The 23,228-nt window shown below is 35.9% G+C and overlaps 3 protein-coding genes across 9 annotated transcripts; 1 reads left to right on the forward strand and 2 right to left on the reverse strand.

Annotated features, from left to right (window-relative positions):
- The first annotated feature begins 92 nt into the window (after nucleotides 1–92).
- Nucleotides 93–10,026, forward strand: LOC142979015 (tubulin polyglutamylase TTLL13-like). Of its 7 annotated transcripts, none has more exons than XM_076123748.1 (20): nucleotides 93–262; nucleotides 339–496; nucleotides 582–684; nucleotides 819–999; nucleotides 1,086–1,286; nucleotides 4,102–4,194; nucleotides 4,265–4,406; nucleotides 4,662–4,777; nucleotides 5,111–5,239; nucleotides 5,568–5,721; nucleotides 6,392–6,475; nucleotides 6,709–6,875; nucleotides 6,988–7,083; nucleotides 7,295–7,421; nucleotides 7,672–7,929; nucleotides 8,274–8,414; nucleotides 8,615–8,713; nucleotides 9,230–9,296; nucleotides 9,519–9,642; nucleotides 9,719–10,026. In XM_076123748.1, exons 2-20 carry the CDS (start codon nucleotides 491–493, stop codon nucleotides 9,747–9,749), a joined length of 2,319 nt encoding a protein of 772 aa, XP_075979863.1. In that variant the 5' UTR covers nucleotides 93–262; nucleotides 339–490; the 3' UTR covers nucleotides 9,750–10,026. The 7 variants fall into 7 exon arrangements, 5 of the variants coding, with proteins under 5 accessions (XP_075979863.1, XP_075979861.1, XP_075979860.1 ...); XM_076123746.1 differs by having other exon boundaries at nucleotides 322–496; nucleotides 816–999; nucleotides 9,719–10,025; XM_076123745.1 differs by having other exon boundaries at nucleotides 816–999; nucleotides 9,719–10,025.
- A 16-nt stretch (nucleotides 10,027–10,042) lies between these two features.
- On the reverse strand, nucleotides 10,043–14,680 carry Cdk7 (Cyclin-dependent kinase 7). The gene is made up of 8 exons (XM_076123754.1): nucleotides 14,382–14,680; nucleotides 14,117–14,285; nucleotides 13,821–13,955; nucleotides 13,465–13,630; nucleotides 13,200–13,377; nucleotides 12,871–13,043; nucleotides 11,665–12,618; nucleotides 10,043–10,286 (listed from the first exon to the last, which is right to left on the reverse strand). Exons 1-7 carry the CDS (start codon nucleotides 14,433–14,435, stop codon nucleotides 12,477–12,479), a joined length of 1,017 nt encoding a protein of 338 aa, XP_075979869.1. The 5' UTR covers nucleotides 14,436–14,680; the 3' UTR covers nucleotides 10,043–10,286; nucleotides 11,665–12,476.
- A 2,460-nt stretch (nucleotides 14,681–17,140) lies between these two features.
- On the reverse strand, nucleotides 17,141–22,238 carry LOC142979003 (polyubiquitin-C-like). The gene is made up of 2 exons (XM_076123724.1): nucleotides 22,079–22,238; nucleotides 17,141–21,077 (listed from the first exon to the last, which is right to left on the reverse strand). The coding sequence occupies exon 2, from the start codon at nucleotides 21,063–21,065 to the stop codon at nucleotides 17,184–17,186; it is 3,882 nt and encodes a 1,293-aa protein (XP_075979839.1). The 5' UTR covers nucleotides 21,066–21,077; nucleotides 22,079–22,238; the 3' UTR covers nucleotides 17,141–17,183.
- Between the last annotated feature and the right edge of the window lie 990 nt (nucleotides 22,239–23,228).

The following is a 23,228-nucleotide window of genomic DNA, read 5'->3' on the forward strand; positions in this document are numbered from 1 at the left end:
TTTAGTTTTATTGTCTTTGGTATATTAATGACGAAGTTGGACGTGGAACTTTGGTCATGTCGAGAATGTATCCGAATTGTATTTTCAGCATATTCTATGGACCATAGACTACACACATATGAGTTTTTCCGTTTTTCCGGATTTTCCGGAAATGAAGTACAGTTTATTTTGACTCGAGGGCTGACATGAAACAAAAACAAAAAACAGTTTTCAATAATGTGTCTCGCAAAATTTTAATGAAGTTACTACATCACAAAGATTGGTAAGACCTGTATATTTCAACTTATCTCTAATTGAGTAATATTATTACACCTAACTTAGTTAAACTTTTCTTTCAGCGCATTTTCAATTTTTCGTTTTAGGTTTGATTGTTAGGCGACATATTTCATAACTCGATAATTCCTAAGCACTGACTTTATAATTGCGTACTTTAGGATGCCTAACACGATTGCTTAGATCGTTATCTACCAATATAAAATCAGAGCAGCAAATGGAGGTATGTTACTGAAAATTGTAACTTTCTCGTTTGTCATGTAAAACTAGTAGAACTGGCTAATTAAAGCGAATATCTAATTTACTAGGATTTACAAGACACTTTCTTGCGTGATGAAGATCAACAGTCACAGCACAGTTCAAAACAAACATATTTGGTGCCACATAAAAGAAAAAATGATAAAGTTCAGGGTAAAATACTTATTACAATTTATGTTTGCTTTGTTAGCAAGTAGTTATAACTATAACTGCGAGGTACTACCTACTCTAGATAGTAATACAAATATACTACTTTCCTATCATTAACATGGTCTTTCTATCAGAAGAAAAAGCAGTCATTGATCAACAAGCGAAAGATGAAAAGGAGCATGCTGAAAATGTAGCCTCTATGCTCATGCGCAACTATGATTTGAAGCTTTATGGGGAAGATGACACTTCACAACCCACATCGCGCACTGCTCCCATCATACCTATAGAGGCTACAAGAAAGAAGAAGAAAAGAAAGAGGTGAATACACACTTTGATACATAAATAACATCTTGAGAATATTCATTAGTAGAAATCCCAGAATTAAGTAGCTTTTTGTTTGTTAGATCACAAATATCAATATGTCTAACCAACTGTCGTTATGAGTCAATACGGAAGGTTGCCAGTGCATTTGGGATGCGCGAGGTATCAGAAGAAGAGGCGTGGAATTTCTACTGGACTGACATGAGTGTGTCTGTTGAAAGAGCTAAAGAAATGAAAAGATTTCAACGGATCAACCACTTCCCTGGCATGTTGGAAATTTGCAGGTATACTTATACATAAAATGGACGTAGTTATGAAAGAACGTTCCAATCCACACGCAGGTCAAAATGAGTAAATCGCGTTTTTGTAATTTTGTGGTACGCTTTTTTTTGGTAGCGAGTACAGCTAAGTAGTATGTATCACTGCAACTATATAAATAAACTTTATTTTTAAATATACTTGTCACTAAAATTTATTCATATTTCTCATACAAATTATGAAAAAAATGCACTTGGAACGTTTTTGAAAAAAGGCTTAATGTATGGAAGTAGATTTTAACTTAATTTGCAAAAACGTTCCAAAATGTTACAATTGCTATATTTTGGTAATTAATATATATATTTTCTAAAACATAAGTAAAACAATGAAACATTATTAAAACATATTTTTTAAGAAATATTCATACATAGCTGGACCCACGCAACTTCGCTTGCGTCATATAAGAGAGAATGGGTCAAAATTTTCCCCGTTTTAGTAACATTTTTTACTGGTACTCTGCTTCTACTAGTCGTAGCGTGATGATATATAGCTTACAGCCTTCCTCGATAAATGGGCTATCTTACACTGAATGATTTTTTCAAATCGGACCTGTAGTTGCTGAGATTAGCGCGTTCAAACAAACAAACAAACTCTTCAGTTTTGTAATATTAGTATAGATAACATTTTTTATTGCTACTCTGCTCCTATTAGTAGTAGCGTAATGATATATAGCCTATAGCCTTCCTCGATAAATTAACTATCTAACACTGAAATAATTTTTCAAATCGGACCAGTAGTTCCTGAGATTTGCTCGTACAAACAAACTCTTCTTTTCATTCAGCTTTATAATATTAATATAGATAACATGTGATGTATGTGAAATATGTGAATGTAAATTTTATTGTGATGATTTTCCACAAGACGAAAATAAATTGGGGCACTCCGGGACGGGGGCTTCGGGGATCGGGGTACTCAGAGACTAACCCACAGCGTTTGGGGTCATAGGTAGACTAAGGTTTACCGTAAAACGGGGTGAATAGAAACGATTTTCAACTTTGTCCTAAAAATTTGTTGCGAATAACTTGTTATTTTTATTGTCGGGTTCTTTTATATCATGTCCGGCGCCATGAAGAAAGAGCTAAACCATATTTGTCCAAAAATATGCATAATTTTACGATTTTTCCTTAAAAAATGGTCATTTTCTATTCACCCAGCGATAGGGGTAAATCGAAACGACCAAAGGGGTGAATGGAAAAACTGTTAGGGCTGCCAAAGACGACTTATCCAACATACTGAAAAGGGAGGTTGTGTGTTTAAAAATTTAAATAACCGTTGATAATTACTTTAACTGAAAAAATAAAGCAAGATAACCTAACTAACTTTCATACTATATGCAGTAGTTTGCCGTTATAACTTTGATACAATGATAATTGTGAAGTTCAGAAGATTAATGACTATTAATTTTTCATTGTTTATGTTAATTTTGTTTACAGTTTTTGACAACCCTATTTATTAATCTCTATTGACCCCTCACTCGTTTCTATTCACCTCTTACGCGTTTCTATTGAACCCTGCTATGTTTCCATTTGCCCCATACTGTAGTTCTATTCACCCTTCAAACGATTCTATTCACCCCGTTTATACAAAAAAAATACTATTTCCATGATTTAAACATATTTTTTAGATTTAAAAACGTTTCTTCAATTAACAATATTGTATCTTTATAAATTAATATACACCTAAAGACATAAACACTCCAAACAACTCATTAGAAAAGAAATCCCACTTTAAATCCAAAGTTTTGAGGGTCGATATTAAGGTATTCAAGGACGGTAGACTTTGAAGCAATTTTTTGGGTATAAATATCAATTTAAACAATTATAACACCGCAGAGAAGTAATATCGCCGTGTAATCATTTAAAATTTGAACAAAATTCTTCAACGAGAAGTACTCAAATATTAAAAAAAACTTGAAAACTTTCCTGATTTTTTTTCTATTCACCCCGCGAATTCTATTCACCCCGTTTTACGGTACTTTTACCAATATGAATTTATTATCGTCACGTTATATATAAAGTACCTACATGGAATGTTTTGAAGAAATAGATAGTAAGAAGAAGAAAACCAAACAAGATGATTGGATCATTATTTTTATGTTATTCAGTCCAACACGTATTGAAACAGTACGATCCAAATGAATTTTCATTTATAATTGTTATTTTTAAAAACGTTCCAAGTTGATTGAGTCATTATTCTTATTTTATTCAGTCCAAAATGTAATAAAATATAACGATCCAAATGGAATGTCACTTTTTAAGATTTAAAATTATTATAAAAATATTTATTTTAAAACGTTTCAAGATGGATTGGATCGTTATTTCTATTGCATTCAGTCCAAAACAAATAAAAATAGTACGATCCATATGTAATGTCACGTTATACGATTACAATTTAGATCTTTTGGTACGTTTTATCATTTAGACCGTGTAATTATTTCAGTAGTTATTGTCGTAAAAGAGTCAGTGTCTTCACCACTAGATAGGACGATCCAAAATACCTAGCTTGGGCTCAAAAACTCAATTTTGACCACCTTGTGGATTGGAACGTTCTTTCATAACTACGTCCAAATAAACTTTATATCATATCTCATCTTTCTTAAAATGAGACTACAAAATAAATAGAAAAAATATACCCCATATATACACCACCACACCATTCCGCCTTAAAATATAAGAGTGAAACTTTCTGCTCCTTTATATAAGTGACATCTGATCTACTATGAATTACAGAATATTTTCATTAAAAAAATTTGCTTTCATAATTTTTCTTTACACATTTCAGAAAAGATCTGCTAGCAAGGAACTTAAACAGAATGCAAAAAATATATCCAAAAGAATATAATTTCTTTCCTAAAACTTGGTGCTTACCTGCAGAGTGAGTATTTTAAACATAACTCTACTCTTGCCTTTCTGATAGTTACAATTTTCTCTATAATTTTTTACAGTTTCGGAGAAGCTCTCAACTATAGTAAGTCTCGGAAAAATAAAACATTCATAATTAAACCTGAATGTGGGAGTCAGGGACGTGGGATCTATCTCACAAAGTCACTAAAAGACATCAAACCTACTGACAAACTTATCTGTCAGGTAAATTCATATATATTTTTTTTGCCTAATGAGTTCCCGAACCCTAGAAAAATTCCTGTTTTCTAGACTGCGGTCTCCCTGTAGCCTCCATATCTCGGGACTTATTTTCTGGCAAGGGAATCTCCCGATTTATTTGGTAAATCTTTCAAAAGTCAAGCCTAATACCACTTTAAGACTGATGGCCTAGTGGTTTATTTTCCTTGGTCAGCTAGAATATCATGCTATGTGCATACATATTATTATTATTATTTTTAGGTGTATCTATCAAAACCATATTTGGTGGATGGTTACAAGTTCGACATAAGAGTGTACACACTCATCACTTCTTGTGATCCTTTGAGGATATTTGTTTACAATGAGGGACTTGTGAGGTAAGATTTATTGTTCATTTAAGACATTTGAATGGTTACTGATTGGTAATCCAAAATGAAAAAACGCAAAAGCCTAATTTATCTTCACGAATTTACTGAATCATTTTGGAACCATGGATTAAACAAACTTAAATATTAAAGACATGATAGATTTCTGAAAGTTCGTACCTATCATTAAACTGCTTCATTTGACGTAAATTTATTAACAGGTGGCGCTACTGTCGACTCGTCGTTAGAACGCTCATGTTTATACGTTTTTTTTAACATAATACATATTAAAAACGCTCAATTCTTTACAAAAAAAAACTATTTCTAATTATTTTATTTGTTCAGGTTTGCGACCAGTCGCTACGCCGACCCTAACGTGAATAATACGACCAACGTGTTCATGCACTTGACCAACTACGCTCTCAATAAACATAGTCGTACTTATGTTTACGACTCGGAAGCTGGCAGCAAACGGTAACTATCTTAGCAATAAACAGATCTTTGCAGGACATTAATAAAAACATATTATTATAAGTAAGGAGCTCACAGAACCCTTGAGTTGAATTAGGTACAAGATCATGTTGTCATACTTACACATTAAAATTGACTTGAGTCTTTGTCTAGCATACCTATTATACCTACTACTGATATGCACTAACAAAAACTACAAGGAATGGATAGAATACCTCCAACAATACAGGTAAAAATCTTAGGCATATATTGCAATATCCAAAACTTAGACTTTAGGTGATCTTGTAGCAATACTTGAGACCTAAAACATAGATAAATTTCCATCCGTCAGCAAGATATCAACGTTAAACAAGATCCTGTTGTCGCAAGGCGTGGACTTGGACAGGCTGTGGCATTCCATAGACCAAGTGATTGTGAAGACGATCATATCCGCGTGGCCGATACTCAAGCACAGTTACCACGCGTGTTTCCCCTCGCACGACATGGTTCTACTTACATACATTTATTTCATACATGCTGATAGAAACGGCTTCATACATTCATTGTATACTCAGAACAGATAGACGCGTTAAGCAACTGATCATTCCCATCGCTACCTTACAAATAAATAGTAATATTATTTCAAACCAAAACAACTTTAGAAATTTTCATACTTTACTATAATAAATCCAAATAAGTGATACGAACGTACACGTGCGTATACGTAAATGTTGCTTAACGTACACGTCTCTTACACTAGATAATTAAAATAATATTTTGACGTACAAGCTTTCGATCAAATTCATATACATTATAAAACGATCGCTGTATTTAATAAGCTTTAAATGTCAAATTATACTCACAAGGACAAACAAATAACATTATTTATATCATACGCCATCATAGAGGTAGTTGACGCTGGCCCGATACTTATTTATAATTTATTTATGTATATTTTTATAGAAATCTCTGCTAAAAAGATGTATTTACCATTACTACCAGTCAAGTACTTCAATGTTAAATGTATGCTTTTAAAAAAGTTCATTGAGCAGATCGATCAGTCGCCTATTTATTATATTATTTGTATCGGCGTTGCAATTATATACTAAGTATAGTTTTTATTCTGAGTATTGATACTCCAGTTTCACGATAGTGTCCTCATTAAAATAAATTTAGTTCTATTCACAGGTACACGCTTGCTTTGAAATCCTTGGATTCGATATACTTTTGGATCACAAGCTGCATCCTTATATATTAGAAGTAAGTGGAATTTTAAGTTAATAAGTCGAGAAAATTAATTAAAATTCATCGTGAGGAAAACTTTCATGCCTAAAATTTGTTTAATAAATTTATTGAGGCCATGCAAAGTCCCCAACCCGCACTTGGCCAGTGTGGTGGACTCAAGGCCTATTACAACCAATCCTTACACGCTCTTTCATATAGGTACCATAAGGAATAAAGACTATGTTTTCAATGTGATAATCTATCTCCAGGTGAATCATTCGCCCAGCTTCCACACGGACACGCAACTGGACCGCGAGGTGAAGGAGGGGCTGCTCACAGACACCTTCACCATGCTCAACATCTGGCAGTGCGACAAACGACGGGTGCTCGAAGAAGACCGGAAGAGAATACGGGACAGATTATTGCAGACTAACAAGTAAGTTTGTTTATGCGTTAGTTGATGTGTCGTTATTTTAGCCTCAGTAACGCCATCTATGTTTAATATGTAGGTTCTTTATATAGAACAAGAAACTATTTTTTTTTTGCAGGTATGCAGACTTTGCTCCAGCAGAAGATAAAGAGCCAGAAAAAAGTCCATGGCAAACACAAATACAATGGGAAGAGACACATCTTGGAAACTATAGGTATATTATTACTTTTATATTATTTAACATCAACATTAAAACTTGGATTATGCATACACAATCGAAGTTAAACATTACATAAAAGACTTAAATTAGAATATACTTCCCAAGATTGCTGCAGTTGGATGATTATTATATACTAATAAACCACAAAACTTGTTTTATTTTGTACTTATTGTAGGATGTAGTGAAGTTGTATTATGTTCGGTAGACGCGTGTACCCGGTGGGCGAGCAGTACGCATCGCTGTTCCAGCAGCCCTCGGGCTCGCTGTACACGGGCACGGCCTCGTCCCGCGCCCGCGGGGACTGCACGCGCATACAGCGCGAGGAGTTCCAGGTACTAAAGATATGACTTTTTATTAGTAGTTATTGATAAGCCGGGTTCTGACTGAGCGAGCAGTCTCGCGAGGCAATCTCGGTCACACTCATTTCGATGTGAGAGAAAAGAGACTAGATATTGCCTCGCGAGGCTGCTCGTTCACTCAGGACCCGGCTATTGACTAATTATTCCCAGGATTAAAGACATAAACATTTCAGCCTTGAGTTTCTCATGAATATATTATTTTAATAAGCTTTTCCTTTTATAGCAAACCAAAGCTAAAGCGGAGGCTCTCAAGAAACCATCTCAGCCAAAACAAACAAAAGAAGTGGAGAAAAAGCCGGGTGAGGAGACCGGCTCCACGACTACCGCCACCGTCGCCACCGCTAACACCGCCACCACTGACAAGACCAGCAAAACCAGTAAGACTCGCAGTGAAAAGGAACAGAAACGTAAAGATAAAGACAAGGAAGAATCAAAAGAAAAGAAATTAACGGGCAAAACATCTCCTATCGTTGCACCTGTTGTAAGTGACCACATTGAATCACGTCTATAAAAGAAAATCTATAAAATAGAATGCATAAAGAGGCCTATGACGATACCTGACGATACATGACGATATCTCTCTCTCTTCCATGCTATGAATCCCATACGGTAGTGGGGTTAGCTTTCCTTATCTTACTCCCCCACTTCGCGCTGTACTGGACATCGTCTTCGAAAACCCCACACTCAGTCATGTCTTTTTGCACGCGACGAAATGGTTTTCCTCCATAAACAAATAAGATACTCTTCTTGTGTTAATTACAGACATCTTTACCAAGTGATTAATCAGATTTAAATTATAGAAGTAACCATTAGTTTGTTTTTCAGGTGCCAGAAAAGGAGATCAAGCCTCCTTACGTGTTATGTTCTTTTGAGCCTGATCCGATCGTGGAGAAAGAGGAACGTGAAAGAGTCAACTTGCTGGCTCAGAGGGACTTCCTCATTAGGAGTTATGGCATGTTAGAACAGGTATATATTCCCTTTTTTAAAACCTGCTTCACAGCTTAAAGATAAATAGTATTAGTCCTCAAGTAAAGGCAGACAGATTTCTTCATACATATTAGGTATGTACTTTGTCTGACACATATGGTTCCAACTTTCAGTTAAGTATTGAAACTAATCTTGCATTCTCTCAGAGAAAAATATTATAACAACAATTTTCTTTGCAGATTTATTTAGTCATGAAAAAAATGGGAACCCTTCGGCCAGAAGATGAACGGAAATACGGTGTTTATGGAAGACTTTCCGTTGTATCTAATTCGCCCAAGGTAACGAAACTTATTATTAACATTATATACCAAAGACAATGTTCTCAGGCCTTTTCATTAAGTGCATTCCTGCGAGGATTGGGAAAATTAGTTTCGAGATGCATTCCTTTCTCTGAGAATGTCCCACAAAGTTAGCGCCAAGTGACCACCGACCAAGTGTCTATCTATATCTATTGATTTCAAAATTGTTAATTGCTCTAGAACTGGAAAAAATTAACAGCCTCAGCTATTTTTTCGAGAACAAATGTGATAAAAATATAAAATAACTATGGCCCAATTCTCGCAAACAGACAGTACCCTTTCTTTGGCCAACACAATGTTTTATTCTAAAATGATGAATTGGCACTTTGAACATTGTAAACATACTGATCAGAAATTTACAAATATTCTAATAATGTAAGAAGTTGTGTTTGCCTACAGAAAGTGTGAATGTATATGCTGCTGAAAAATAAGCTATCATACAAAAAAATTAGATGTAAGAAATTAACGATGGGACAGTTAAAATTTTGTGTACAGACCGCCATGAAGAAAAGTAAATCAGATATTCACATACCGAGAAACCGTGGGAATAGCCGAAATTACGGTAAGAATTCATTACATTATAATTTGATATTTGAGTAAAATATCTAGATTTGCAAGTACTCTTACTACTCATCAATCAATCGATAACATCAAGTGACGCTGCACTGGTTGATTTATAAAGTATATTCTCATTTTTGCGAACTCTTGGATTTATTATAAGGACCCACACTGTGAAATATCGTTATGAAGAATATTTACAAATCACATACACATAATTTTTCAGGTTTACAAGTTCAATGCCGAGATGCAGTCATTTATGAACGTCCGACAGTTGTATCGGGCGATTCAGAGCGCACTACTAAAACACACCTCGCCCGTAAAGCATACACTATATGGAAAACAAACTCGTATATACAAACTTGATTTTGAGATTATTATTCTAATTTTATTATCAATACAATAACTAATTAAATGTCTTTCTAGGTTGGTGACGTATATACCTCTACCTAAATAAGAGAATGTGCAATATTACAAGAAATGCGGAGTTCAGGTATCGTCGTTGTATTTACAAAATGTGCCATTTTAATTGCCCTAGCGGTATATTTAATAACACTAATGTGGTGTCGTAATGATAAGCGAGACAAAACAATACAATATTAGCTTTGCCAATACTACTACTACTAATAATACTCAAATAAGATTTATTTTTATACTGTTATTGCTTAAAAGCTCTTGTGATCATGTTAATCTAACCAGTTATTAAATATTCCTTAATATAGCTTATTTTGTCAATGTTCTGTAAATTCTGGTGGCTACATAAAAAAGCAATAACAAAGATTTATTTACTATAAAATGTATTATTATTTTAACAATTCATCATTGTTTTTTATGAAAAAATAAAAGTATATTTTAATATCAATTCTATATTTTCTCTTACAAATAAAGTTTTATTATTATACAACAAGTCTTCGTAGTTCAGTTCTGTAAATTGTCAGTGTGTCAGTTTTAACTATTAACCATTCAAAGTACAGTCAAATACATTTTAATATACCTAGTAATGTGTGCGTCAGAATGGCTGGTTGCCTGTGGCGTTGGTATATGAGAGTTGATTTGAAAATTGCTACATAATTGCTTATATTTGCTACATATAATAAATAATTGCTACATAGGATATATATGTAGAAATAACATAATTTTTTTGACCAGCCATCCTGACGTTTGGTTGGCTGGTCACCTCATAGTTTAAAGTTAAGCATGCAGAGTTTCCCGAAATGTACTGCGTCAATAATTGCTACATATTTACTTCATTTATCTTATTTATTTGGAACTTCAAACATATGTTAAATCAAGGATATAGCAATTATTTAAATTATCCCGATGAAAAGTGCCTGATAAAATAATAAAAGCAAATAGCTGCAGTGTGTCTTCACTCAACGGTATTGCTATTTTAGGAGGCAGGCGTTTGAAATAATAATTGTTAAATAGCATGTTAATTGTTAAATCCGCAAACACGTTAATTAACGCTCAAGAACTTACAAAATGCCGGCGAAGTACATGTGAAGGTGTAAAATCATTTAGTATATCTTTGCGAGATCTTATTGCATTTGAATTTCATTCCAATCAATTTATTTCAATAGATGATCCACCAACATCTCTTTTGTTAGAAGGATCTGAGTTTCATTTACTATCAATAATAGAATTTGTGCCCCCAGTATGTGAAACATTAATTGGTCACTACAAAGCTCATTGCAGACGAAATTTAGAATGGAAATGTTATTATGACGAATCGAAAAAAAATACGAAGAGTAAAAAGAAGCTTATTCCACATTGTATAATATATGCGAAAAAATAATGTGAAAATAAGATAAATTAATAATTGAATATTTTTTAAGTAAATTGTAATATTATTAAACTGAATCTTATGAACGACCTACATTTTGTTTTTATTTACGATACACTTTTAATGTGCTTATTATCCACTTACCTACTCATAACATAACATGCTATTTAACAAATGTTATTTCAAACGCCTGCCTCCTAAAATAGCAATACCGTTGAGTGAAGACACACTGCAGCTATTTGCTTTTATTATTTTATCAGGCACTTTTCATCGGGATAATTTAAATAATTGCTATATCCTTGATTTAACATATGTTTGAAGTTCCAAATAAATAAGATAAATGAAGTAAATATGTAGCAATTATTGACGCAGTACATTTCGGGAAACTCTGCATGCTTAACTTTAAACTATGAGGTGACCAGCCAACCAAACGTCAGGATGGCTGGTCAAAAAAATTATGTTATTTCTACATATATATCCTATGTAGCAATTATTTATTATATGTAGCAAATATAAGCAATTATGTAGCAATTTTCAAATCAACTCTCATATACCAACGCCACAGGCAACCAGCCATTCTGACGCACACCTAGTAATGCAAATATGTCGAAAACATAAATTTCATATAATTACAAATTATCAGAACTGATCTGCACCTGTGTCTTATACGGATGGTTCCCAAAACAGCGATTGAATGCCGTGCCGACGTCCTCTTTCGGCACCACTGAATGTTTATGGGCCTTATGTTCATTACAGTTGGCTCATAAAATAATTATCTGATAATATCTAGATCAAAACGCAAAAAGTGCCAAAAATACACAAACATCTCGCCAAATTCGTTATCTTTCCCAATTTACGATACTTCCTTGAATTTTGACTGGAATTCAATACTTGCTGTAGTAAGAACCACCATTTACACAAGTTTTATTTACATTTATGCTTTTAATTATAAGATTTATGTATATTTGCATGTACAGAAAGTGGGATTATCATCTACTTAACTCTAAAATTGCACGCAGCATACGCAGCACATATATTTTTATCAATTCTTCGTGCGGCGCATCCACATCAATCATTACAAAGTATCTAGCCAGCAGTAAAAAATAACAAAATGGCATAAGTAATCCCAATCCTCTCAATTTGATGTGTTAATATCTGTCCTTTGATGTTTAACTACAGTTTCTGTTAATTTACAATACAATAGCAAATATGTTTGAAATTCATAGTCAACATCAATAACGTGATCTACACGCCTTTTTCACACCAGGCGTATCGGCGTGGAATGAACTGAAATTTTTATTTGAGAAGAATAATACGACTCTTACATTGCATATAACGCGATCATGAGACGGACGCCAAATACGAAACCCCTCTCTAAGAATGTCGTAAATTGTTTGCTAATCAAAACTGTAGTCTTTTGGCTAAAGATCCACCGTCTAGGTTCTCCAAAAGTTTCCTCTTGAGTGAAGGTTTCTCTATCTCTAATTTACTTATGTTTGAGGGCATCGGCAACTTAGAGCCAACTGATGGAGCTGGTTTACTACTGCAAAGAATAAAAAACAAATTATTGGTTAGACATCGAGAGAAATAAATGAGTACTATATTATTGCAAGCTATGCCGATTATAAACAAAATTCACATACAGAGTTGTAAGCTCTAGGTTTCTGTGAATGTTTGTGGTAGCTGGAAAATCACACCTTCAGTTTAAAGTTTAGGATTTATAAGAATTTTGTATTTACTTCTACCAAAATCTACTGGGTATCTGGAATAATAAGGTTTAAAGTGTAAAAGTTACCTAAAATACGCCATTTGCAACGCCTGCGTGCAGTCACATCGATTGGGCGGGTATAAAGCTAACAAGCTCTCTAGTAGTTGAATCAGATCATCAGATGCTGCGCTGAATATATGACGTAGTTGCTGCGGGGGAAATATCTTGAACTGTACAAAGTCAGTTAATCCCTTCATGCCCTGAAATACAAATATTTTTAATGTTTAGCATTGATGAACAACAAGTGGAAAGGAATAAATCATGTTGCGGTCGAGCAGGCTTAATAAGAATGTTGTAAACTTAAGTGTCTTGGTTGTTTGAAGAAAAGGTATAAGCAATAAAATAATTATACTTACTGGCCATGTTTCTTCAGTGGGAGTCCCAAAAACTTGGAAGATTCGGGAGAGCTGATCCAGGTCAGATTCTCCAGGTAGAAAAGGTACCCTTAACAATAATTCAGCCAGTATGCAGCCTATTGCCCACATATCAACCCCAGTACCATATTGTCTTGCACCAAACAATAACTCTGGAGATCTTAAAATGAAATGGTTTAGATATGAGGAGCGATATCAGAAAATATATTTTTTAATATATTATAAGAGTCTTGGACTCGAAGCTTACCTGTACCAGCGTGTCACTACTTGGTGAGTATTTATTCTAGTTGGTGATCCAAATGCTTTAGCCAGACCAAAATCACCTATTTTCAAAATGCCTTCACGGTTTATCAGTAAATTATTTGGTTTTAAATCCCTATGTAGTATCCAGTTTTGATGCAAGTATTCTAAACCTACAAAACAAATTATGATTGTTTAGTCTGGCTTATAGTTTAGAATAGATATTAACAGATCTCTATAAATATTCAAATCTAGGTCCATGCACTACAGACTAAGCACAATGCCAACCCATGACCAACCCAAGATATATGTGGCAATTACAAATAAGATGTAATTACCTAGGTTAACAAAGAATTAGCTTACCTTTTAAAGTCATAATCATATAAGCCTTAACATTAGCAGGAGTTAACACTATATTACTATCCTTAACAATTATTTCCAAGTCTGTGTCCATGAAGTCAAACACTAACGATACATTTGATTTTTGTCCAAATACATCTGAAAATCAACAATTGATTAATTTACTACTACAAAAATAGCATTTAATTGAATAGCACCAGATAGTTATTTGCTTCTTATTCTTTAAACAGCAGAAAAGCATACAACAAACGCAAAACGGGTCGTGTTTTAAACATTAGGCAAATCGTATAAATAACTACCCAATAATCCTATGAGATTGATGTGCTGCAATTCTTGTAATAATTTAATTTCTCTGAGTGCTGTCCGATTAATACCATCCTGGGCCTCTAGTCGGGAACCTATTTTAATCTTTTTCACTGCCACAATTTTGTCAGTTTTTACGTCTCTTGCTTTGTATACAGTTGCAAACTACAACAAAAATTTGGAGGTTATAAAATAACTGTTGTGATTATTTATATTATTAGTTTCAATAAATACTTGAAAAGTGTAAAACATTATATTTACCTGCCCTTCTCCGAGAAAGTCTATTTTCTCGTAACGTAGAATAGGTTCTTCCATTGTAAACGAGCAGTTTACTTAGTGTACAAGAAATTAACACTCAATATGAAATCATCACCTAGGCCGTGATTACAAATTATAAAGGTTTAATTTCTTCTATGCGTCACGTTTAAATGTTTCGTTAAGCACTCACGTTTCTTTTTAAAACTGTCCCGTTATTGCAAGGATTATTGAAATGAAATTATTTGAAAATTCGAAATTTGACAGTTCGCTGTCCCATCGAAACATAGAGTTTATAGACTACACTACTACTACAGAGCAATAGAGTAGCAGTACCTTCTGAAATTACTTAGTCAGTTAAAAAAAAAATTAAACACTGAATCCTTTTAGTCAATATCAATATAGTCCATATTTTTTCACAAACCTGCGTGTCTCAAAAGTACACAAAACCTAGAATACCTATGTAACTACCTGTTTGATTTTGGAGCATGATAATCATGAACTTACCATGAATTATCTAATAAAAATAGGTAGGTACCTACTTATGAATTATTTTAACATGATGTTATTTACGTCTTGTCGTTCGAGTGTTCACTGTTCATGTAATCATTGGCTTTTTAGGTAGTTATGGTAAATAGTCAGTTGCAAATATCAAGAACCTTACCTATTTCATTAATATTTAAAAAAATATTTTTTACATTTGCCAAAGAAAAAAAAATCGTAGGTACCTAATATATATTCTTTTTATATATTCAGTACCTCAAACAATATATCGTGTCTAAAGCAATGAGTCACACCAATGATTTTTGTTATGAGCATATTTAAAAACTAGGTACTTCAAGGATAAAAAATCTGTTTTTATTTTTTTCGTATCTTCAAAAATGACCGAGATATTAAACGTCAAAGTATGGCCTTCGCGCCAAACTCCGGCGAAGCGGCCGCACGGACGTGTGACGTCATCTCACGACACTGCTATTTCGTCAGTACTTGCCGATACCTACATAGGCTCGTTGTGCTCTCGCGGTTTCGCTTTAAATAATTTGTTTTGCTTATAGGGGACAAACAAAATGGTTAGAAAATATTGTATTGTTCCTATGTGTACTAACTCCAGTGAAAAAACACCCCAAATATTGTTTTTTTCTGTACCATGTAAACTGTTTTATATTTTTGCAAAAGACACCTAATCTAAAACTTAAAGCCCGGTTCTGATACTGTCAAGCGCAAATGTTAAATAGAAGTTTATTGCCTTTTGAACACTTCCTCAAGATCAAGATGCCATATCATGTTCATACATACCTAGCAATGAACTTTTACCTAACAGTTTATACTATTTAATAAGCAGTTCAATGACCTCACAGGCGGCGGCGAGCCGAGCGCGGCGGTTGAGTTGGCGTTGGTTTTTTGTTTTGAAAAAAGAACCCATGTTTATTAAATCTCATAATATCAAAATTAAAATGTTAGTTTAAAAGTTCTCATTACACACCCAATCATATAAGACTACCTACCTACAGAGTAGATTCATGCGTTCATATGATAGCCATCAACCTGACTAAAGTCAGAGGCAGGGGTGACAACTTTTTTTTTTATAATATTATTTTAAAACTATGTTTTCCAAATTTACACTTGGTAGGTACGTAACACTCATTATTTGTAATGCCAGTTCTAACAAACTTTCAATTTTATTGTTAACTACACACAAAAATACCAGTTCAACTTTCTTTACCTGGGTCTAGTTGATGATTGTGTGCGTGGCGATCGAGATCGAGGATATCTTATTTTACAAAAAACACGATGATTAAATTTATAACACATACACATACTCAGACTCTTTAAAAATTAAATGCAAATCACTTTTCAAATCAAAACTCCGCATCACCCGCAGTCGAACAAGCGTGTCTGTTGCGTCGTGACGTCAGCGCATAGCGCGCGAAGCAACGCAAATTTAAAAAAGCAGTGAAACTTTATAACGCTGTAACTTCGGTAATTTTGATCCGATTTTGATAAAACAAAAACTATTATTATCAGCATAAGTACACAAATTAAATGCAGTATGCTTAATAGTCATATTTTGATGTGCTGGTGTGACTCATTTAACCTAAACCTCTTCTCCTTCAGATATAGCACTCCTTGATCTGTGTCCATCTATTACATACAGTGCAGACGAATCAGGTGGCTCCAGTCAAACGGATACCTGTTATTGTAACGAAAAAACATCTTCGTTCATAATCTCTTAAAAGGCCTAATTAAATGGGACGGAAGCTTAAATTACCTACCAGCCCCAAAACAACGTTAACTAATTTCGCTACATCGATCGTAATGAACGAAGGGCGCGATGGCAACGGGAATTGCTGTTCGATTGCCTGATTAGTAGAACAGTTAACCGAGAGGCCTTTGCACTACGTTCAGTTTGCTTTCTAAAACATTTATTTCCGTTAAGTTGTTTGGTGACATCGCGCGTATTACATTTACACAGTGTTGGTAGTAGTGGCACATTTACTTTATGTTCTGCAGACTGTACCACTCTGTAAGGTTAATAGGGTCTGCTGCATAGATAGGAACCTAACTCTACTTAAACTTATTACGTGTAGATAATGATGCAGGTACCTACATAAGTACAACTTTATTATCATTTAGCAGTTAAGTGCATAAAGATACAGAGTATTGAGTTAATCAGAGAACAGTTTTGTAAACTTGTTCCATATTATTGGCTACCAACCAGCATAAAAAACTAACTGAACTGTTATCAGAATTTAAATAAATACGACTTTGTAATTTCAGGTAAAGTTTTATTTCAAGAGTATTTTGCGATTACATTCCACCTCTCAGTCTTAAAACTAAATGAAGTGTAGATTCCTTCTGAATGTTGTAGTCAGAGAGAGTACGTCCATCTTCCAACTGTTTGCCTGCGAAGATCAATCTTTGCTGGTCGGGCGGGATTCCTTCTTTGTCCTGGATTTTGGCTTTGACATTTTCGATTGTGTCGGAAGGTTCAACTTCCAGTGTAATCGTTTTGCCTGTCAAGGTTTTGACAAAGATCTGCATACCGCCACGAAGACGAAGGACTAAATGTAGGGTAGACTCCTTTTGAATATTGTAGTCTGAAAGAGTGCGCCCATCTTCAAGCTGTTTGCCGGCAAAGATCAATCTCTGCTGGTCTGGGGGGATGCCTTCTTTATCTTGAATTTTAGCTTTCACATTTTCAATTGTATCCGAAGGTTCCACCTCTAATGTGATTGTCTTGCCAGTCAAAGTTTTGACGAAAATTTGCATACCACCACGCAGACGTAATACTAAATGGAGTGTTGATTCCTTCTGAATGTTATAATCGGAAAGTGTGCGTCCGTCTTCCAACTGTTTGCCGGCGAAGATCAATCTCTGCTGGTCTGGGGGAATGCCCTCTTTGTCTTGGATTTTCGCTTTGACGTTCTCAATAGTGTCGGAGGGTTCAACTTCTAAGGTGATAGTCTTACCGGTCAAAGTTTTAACGAAAATCTGCATACCACCACGTAGACGAAGTACTAAATGCAATGTCGATTCCTTTTGAATGTTGTAGTCAGACAAAGTGCGTCCGTCTTCCAACTGTTTCCCGGCGAAGATCAATCTCTGCTGGTCTGGGGGGATACCTTCCTTGTCCTGAATTTTGGCTTTGACATTTTCGATCGTGTCCGATGGTTCGACCTCCAATGTAATTGTCTTGCCAGTCAATGTTTTGACGAAAATTTGCATACCACCACGCAGACGAAGAACTAAATGCAATGTCGATTCCTTTTGAATGTTGTAATCGGAAAGTGTGCGTCCGTCTTCCAACTGTTTGCCGGCGAAGATCAATCTCTGCTGGTCTGGGGGAATGCCCTCTTTGTCTTGGATTTTCGCTTTAACGTTCTCAATAGTGTCAGAGGGTTCAACTTCTAAGGTGATGGTCTTACCGGTGAGGGTCTTGACGAAAATTTGCATACCACCACGCAGACGTAATACTAAATGGAGGGTTGATTCCTTCTGGATGTTGTAGTCAGACAATGTGCGGCCGTCTTCCAACTGCTTTCCGGCGAAGATCAGTCGCTGCTGGTCTGGGGGAATGCCCTCCTTGTCCTGGATCTTGGCTTTTACATTTTCGATCGTATCTGAAGGCTCGACTTCTAATGTGATGGTCTTGCCAGTCAATGTCTTAACGAAGATTTGCATACCTCCACGCAGACGAAGGACCAAGTGAAGGGTAGATTCCTTCTGAATGTTATAATCGGAAAGTGTGCGTCCGTCTTCCAACTGTTTGCCGGCGAAGATCAATCTCTGCTGGTCTGGGGGAATACCCTCTTTGTCTTGGATTTTCGCTTTGACGTTCTCAATAGTGTCGGAGGGTTCAACTTCTAAGGTGATGGTCTTACCGGTGAGTGTCTTGACGAAAATTTGCATACCACCACGCAGACGTAATACCAAATGGAGTGTTGATTCCTTCTGGATGTTGTAGTCAGACAATGTGCGGCCGTCTTCCAACTGTTTACCGGCGAAGATCAGTCTCTGCTGGTCTGGGGGAATGCCCTCTTTGTCTTGGATTTTCGCTTTAACATTCTCAATAGTGTCAGAGGGTTCAACTTCTAAGGTGATGGTCTTACCGGTGAGGGTCTTGACGAAAATTTGCATACCACCACGCAGACGTAATACCAAATGGAGGGTTGATTCCTTCTGGATGTTGTAGTCAGACAATGTGCGGCCGTCTTCCAACTGTTTACCGGCGAAGATCAGTCTCTGCTGGTCTGGGGGAATGCCTTCCTTGTCCTGGATCTTGGCTTTCACATTTTCGATTGTGTCTGATGGCTCAACTTCCAGTGTGATTGTCTTGCCAGTCAACGTCTTGACAAAAATCTGCATACCACCTCGCAGACGAAGAACTAAATGCAATGTAGATTCCTTTTGAATATTGTAATCGGAAAGTGTGCGTCCGTCTTCCAACTGTTTGCCGGCGAAGATCAATCTCTGCTGATCTGGGGGGATACCCTCCTTGTCCTGAATTTTAGCTTTGACATTCTCGATTGTGTCGGATGGCTCAACCTCCAGTGTGATTGTCTTGCCAGTCAATGTTTTAACGAAAATCTGCATACCACCTCGTAGACGAAGGACTAAATGCAATGTAGATTCCTTTTGAATATTGTAATCGGAAAGTGTGCGTCCATCTTCCAACTGTTTACCGGCGAAGATCAATCTCTGCTGGTCTGGGGGAATGCCCTCCTTGTCCTGAATTTTAGCTTTGACATTCTCGATCGTGTCGGATGGCTCAACTTCTAAGGTGATGGTCTTACCGGTGAGGGTCTTGACGAAAATTTGCATACCACCACGCAGACGTAATACCAAATGGAGGGTTGATTCCTTCTGGATGTTGTAGTCAGACAAAGTGCGTCCGTCTTCCAACTGCTTTCCGGCGAAGATCAGTCGCTGCTGGTCTGGAGGAATGCCCTCCTTGTCCTGAATTTTAGCTTTAACATTTTCGATTGTGTCGGAAGGCTCGACCTCTAATGTAATTGTCTTGCCGGTTAAAGTTTTGACGAAAATTTGCATACCTCCACGCAGACGAAGTACTAAATGCAATGTTGATTCCTTCTGAATGTTGTAGTCTGACAACGTGCGCCCATCTTCTAACTGCTTACCAGCGAAGATCAGTCTCTGCTGGTCTGGAGGAATACCTTCTTTGTCCTGGATTTTAGCTTTGACATTTTCGATCGTATCGGAAGGCTCGACTTCTAATGTGATTGTCTTGCCGGTCAATGTCTTAACGAAGATTTGCATACCTCCACGCAGACGAAGGACCAAGTGAAGTGTGGATTCCTTCTGAATGTTATAATCGGAAAGTGTGCGTCCGTCTTCCAACTGTTTGCCGGCGAAGATCAACCTCTGCTGATCTGGGGGAATGCCCTCTTTGTCTTGAATTTTTGCTTTAACGTTTTCTATCGTGTCCGATGGTTCTACCTCCAATGTGATCGTCTTGCCGGTCAATGTCTTCACGAAGATTTGCATACCACCACGCAGACGTAAGACCAAATGAAGGGTAGATTCCTTTTGAATGTTGTAGTCAGATAAAGTGCGTCCATCTTCTAATTGCTTGCCAGCGAAGATCAACCTCTGCTGGTCTGGCGGTATGCCTTCTTTATCCTGAATTTTGGCTTTTACATTTTCAATTGTGTCAGAAGGCTCAACCTCTAGTGTGATAGTTTTACCTGTCAGAGTTTTGACGAAAATTTGCATACCTCCACGCAGACGTAGGACCAAGTGAAGTGTGGATTCCTTCTGAATGTTGTAATCGGAAAGTGTGCGTCCGTCTTCCAACTGTTTTCCGGCGAAGATCAATCTCTGCTGGTCTGGGGGAATGCCCTCCTTGTCTTGGATCTTAGCTTTGACATTCTCGATCGTGTCGGATGGCTCAACCTCCAGTGTGATAGTCTTGCCAGTCAATGTTTTCACGAAAATCTGCATACCTCCTCGTAGACGCAGCACAAGGTGAAGAGTGGACTCCTTCTGAATGTTGTAGTCGGAAAGTGTGCGTCCGTCTTCCAACTGTTTACCGGCGAAGATCAGCCTCTGCTGGTCTGGAGGAATACCTTCCTTATCTTGAATCTTGGCCTTAACATTTTCAATGGTGTCAGAGGGCTCTACCTCCAACGTGATGGTCTTGCCCGTCAAGGTCTTCACGAAGATCTGCATATTGGTGTTGTCCTGAAATCGAAAACAAAATAATCATTAGTATTAATTTACCAAACTAATTGCAAAGCCTAGTTTTAAAAAAGCTTGACCCTTAACAACTTTTGATTTTATTTAATTATATGGAATCAATGTTATGTGCAAAAGTTGCTTGTTAAATAGTCACTTTGTTTCCTAATAATAATAAATTCTTATTTTTCACCCCTGACAAGACCCTTGCAAATACATACATGACAATGTATACGTGTTGAATGCGGAACCCGTTTATAGCAAACGGGAAAAGAGAGCTTTGACAGAGTATTGCACAATATTAATTTCAATATTTCCAACGACTCGTCATCACGGTTGTTTACCTAAACTATCTATCAGATAATAATACTGTGACTCATTTCATGACTGTTTGTTTTCCTCGAATAGGTACAAGAACTATTAGAGATTCATATTAATAATGCTTTTTGTGTAAATATACTCACAAAGTTAATATTATACCAATATAAAATGAATATTATCGTTAAACCTATGGCATCTAAATTCGGGTCATAAGTAGGTCATGTTTCCCGTGACCTAGAATCGAAATCACTAACAAATATTGCATAGAATATATTAAAATATCTTCATGGCTTATAAGTATTGTATAGGTTCGCTTTATATATTTATTAGGCGACTTTTAATATGTTGAATACAAATGGGAAATACGTACCTACGTAGGTACTTAGGTATTCTGATCTACAAGATGACATGGACGCTCTACTCTAAAGAAGTGAATAACTTACTTGGTCCTATGATTAACTTTATTTATGCCATGATCAATATAAAATACCTAGCTAAAGCTTACTACTGCAAAATACAAAACAGCTTTGAATTCACTAGGCCAGGTAAATCATCAGTTTCTTTCTTACTTCAAAATGGCGAACGATCAACTAAACTGCGCAGTGCATGTAATTCACTTTCTATTGTGATAGCGGACGTTATAAAAACCACAATTATCACTAGTTAACCATAGTAATGGGACTTACCGTATATTCACTGGAATTTAGTTTGATATTGCACTAATATTCAACAAAATCTTGTTTCTCTGACGATTAACTTTAACAGTCACTCGTAGAATTCTTTTTTCAATTTCTCGTTTGAACTGCGCTCCGAACATTGACGTCCCCTTTATATAGACACGGCGTCGTGTGAAAATCAATGACTGCGGAGATTCACGAGGTTACCCGAGCGCTTTGTCTGTCTCTTTCTAATGTAGATTGTTAAACAGGGACAGAAATGTATGTTCTAGAACGCCTGCGTCGAGTTCTTTCCTTTGTGACGCAAACTATTCGGTCGGGCTGGGAGGAAGCCCAACAAAACAAAGCCAATTCTGTGAAATCATGTCGATCAATAACACCACGGTTCAGACTCAAAATAAAGACATTGCTCTCAATTTAGGCAGACATTTTATAAAAGACAATGAAATATTTAAGTAGGTAGATACCTACCTAACTACTAAGTAGAGATAGTTGCGTGCATGTTAATAATATAACTAATCAATATTAGTGAGTGGACTTATTGTATTTATCAAACCATCAATATTTATCTTTGGAGTTTGTTTTGGGTTTGTTTGTTTTATTAGGGGCTTAATGTAGGTTGATAATAAGTAGACTACCAGCACAAATAAGATAGGTAGGTAGGAAACTAGAACCTACTTACAATCTACCAATTCTAGTAAAATATATAGGTAGGTATATAATGTTTAATGTAGTATCTAAGGCTTATATATGTATACATATCACACTTACAACGTTAATACCAACGTTAATAACAGTGACTAGGTACCAGTATCGTCAACAAGACATAGGCACAAAGGTGTATCAGTACCCGTACCTACTTATAATAAAAAGTTCAAAACACCTGCCTTTGCCGATGTGAATGCACTCGTTCACAAAGCAAGCAGTAAATTAGGAATTTAAGTATGAATAAACATAAAAAAGATCCATGTGTCTGGCGCCTGTAACTAAATTAAATAAACTCTACGAACCTAAATTAAATCCTTATCCAAATAAGTATGAAATAATTCTATTAATAGTAGGTAGCTAACATAATCAATAATAATTTATTGTATGTCCGGATTGGCCCGGAATCGAACTTGGAATCTTTCTAAGATTTCAGTAAGTAGGCAACCTAAAC

This window comes from Anticarsia gemmatalis, chromosome 15 (genome assembly GCF_050436995.1).
Source record: "Anticarsia gemmatalis isolate Benzon Research Colony breed Stoneville strain chromosome 15, ilAntGemm2 primary, whole genome shotgun sequence".
Lineage (NCBI taxonomy): Eukaryota > Metazoa > Arthropoda > Insecta > Lepidoptera > Erebidae > Anticarsia > Anticarsia gemmatalis.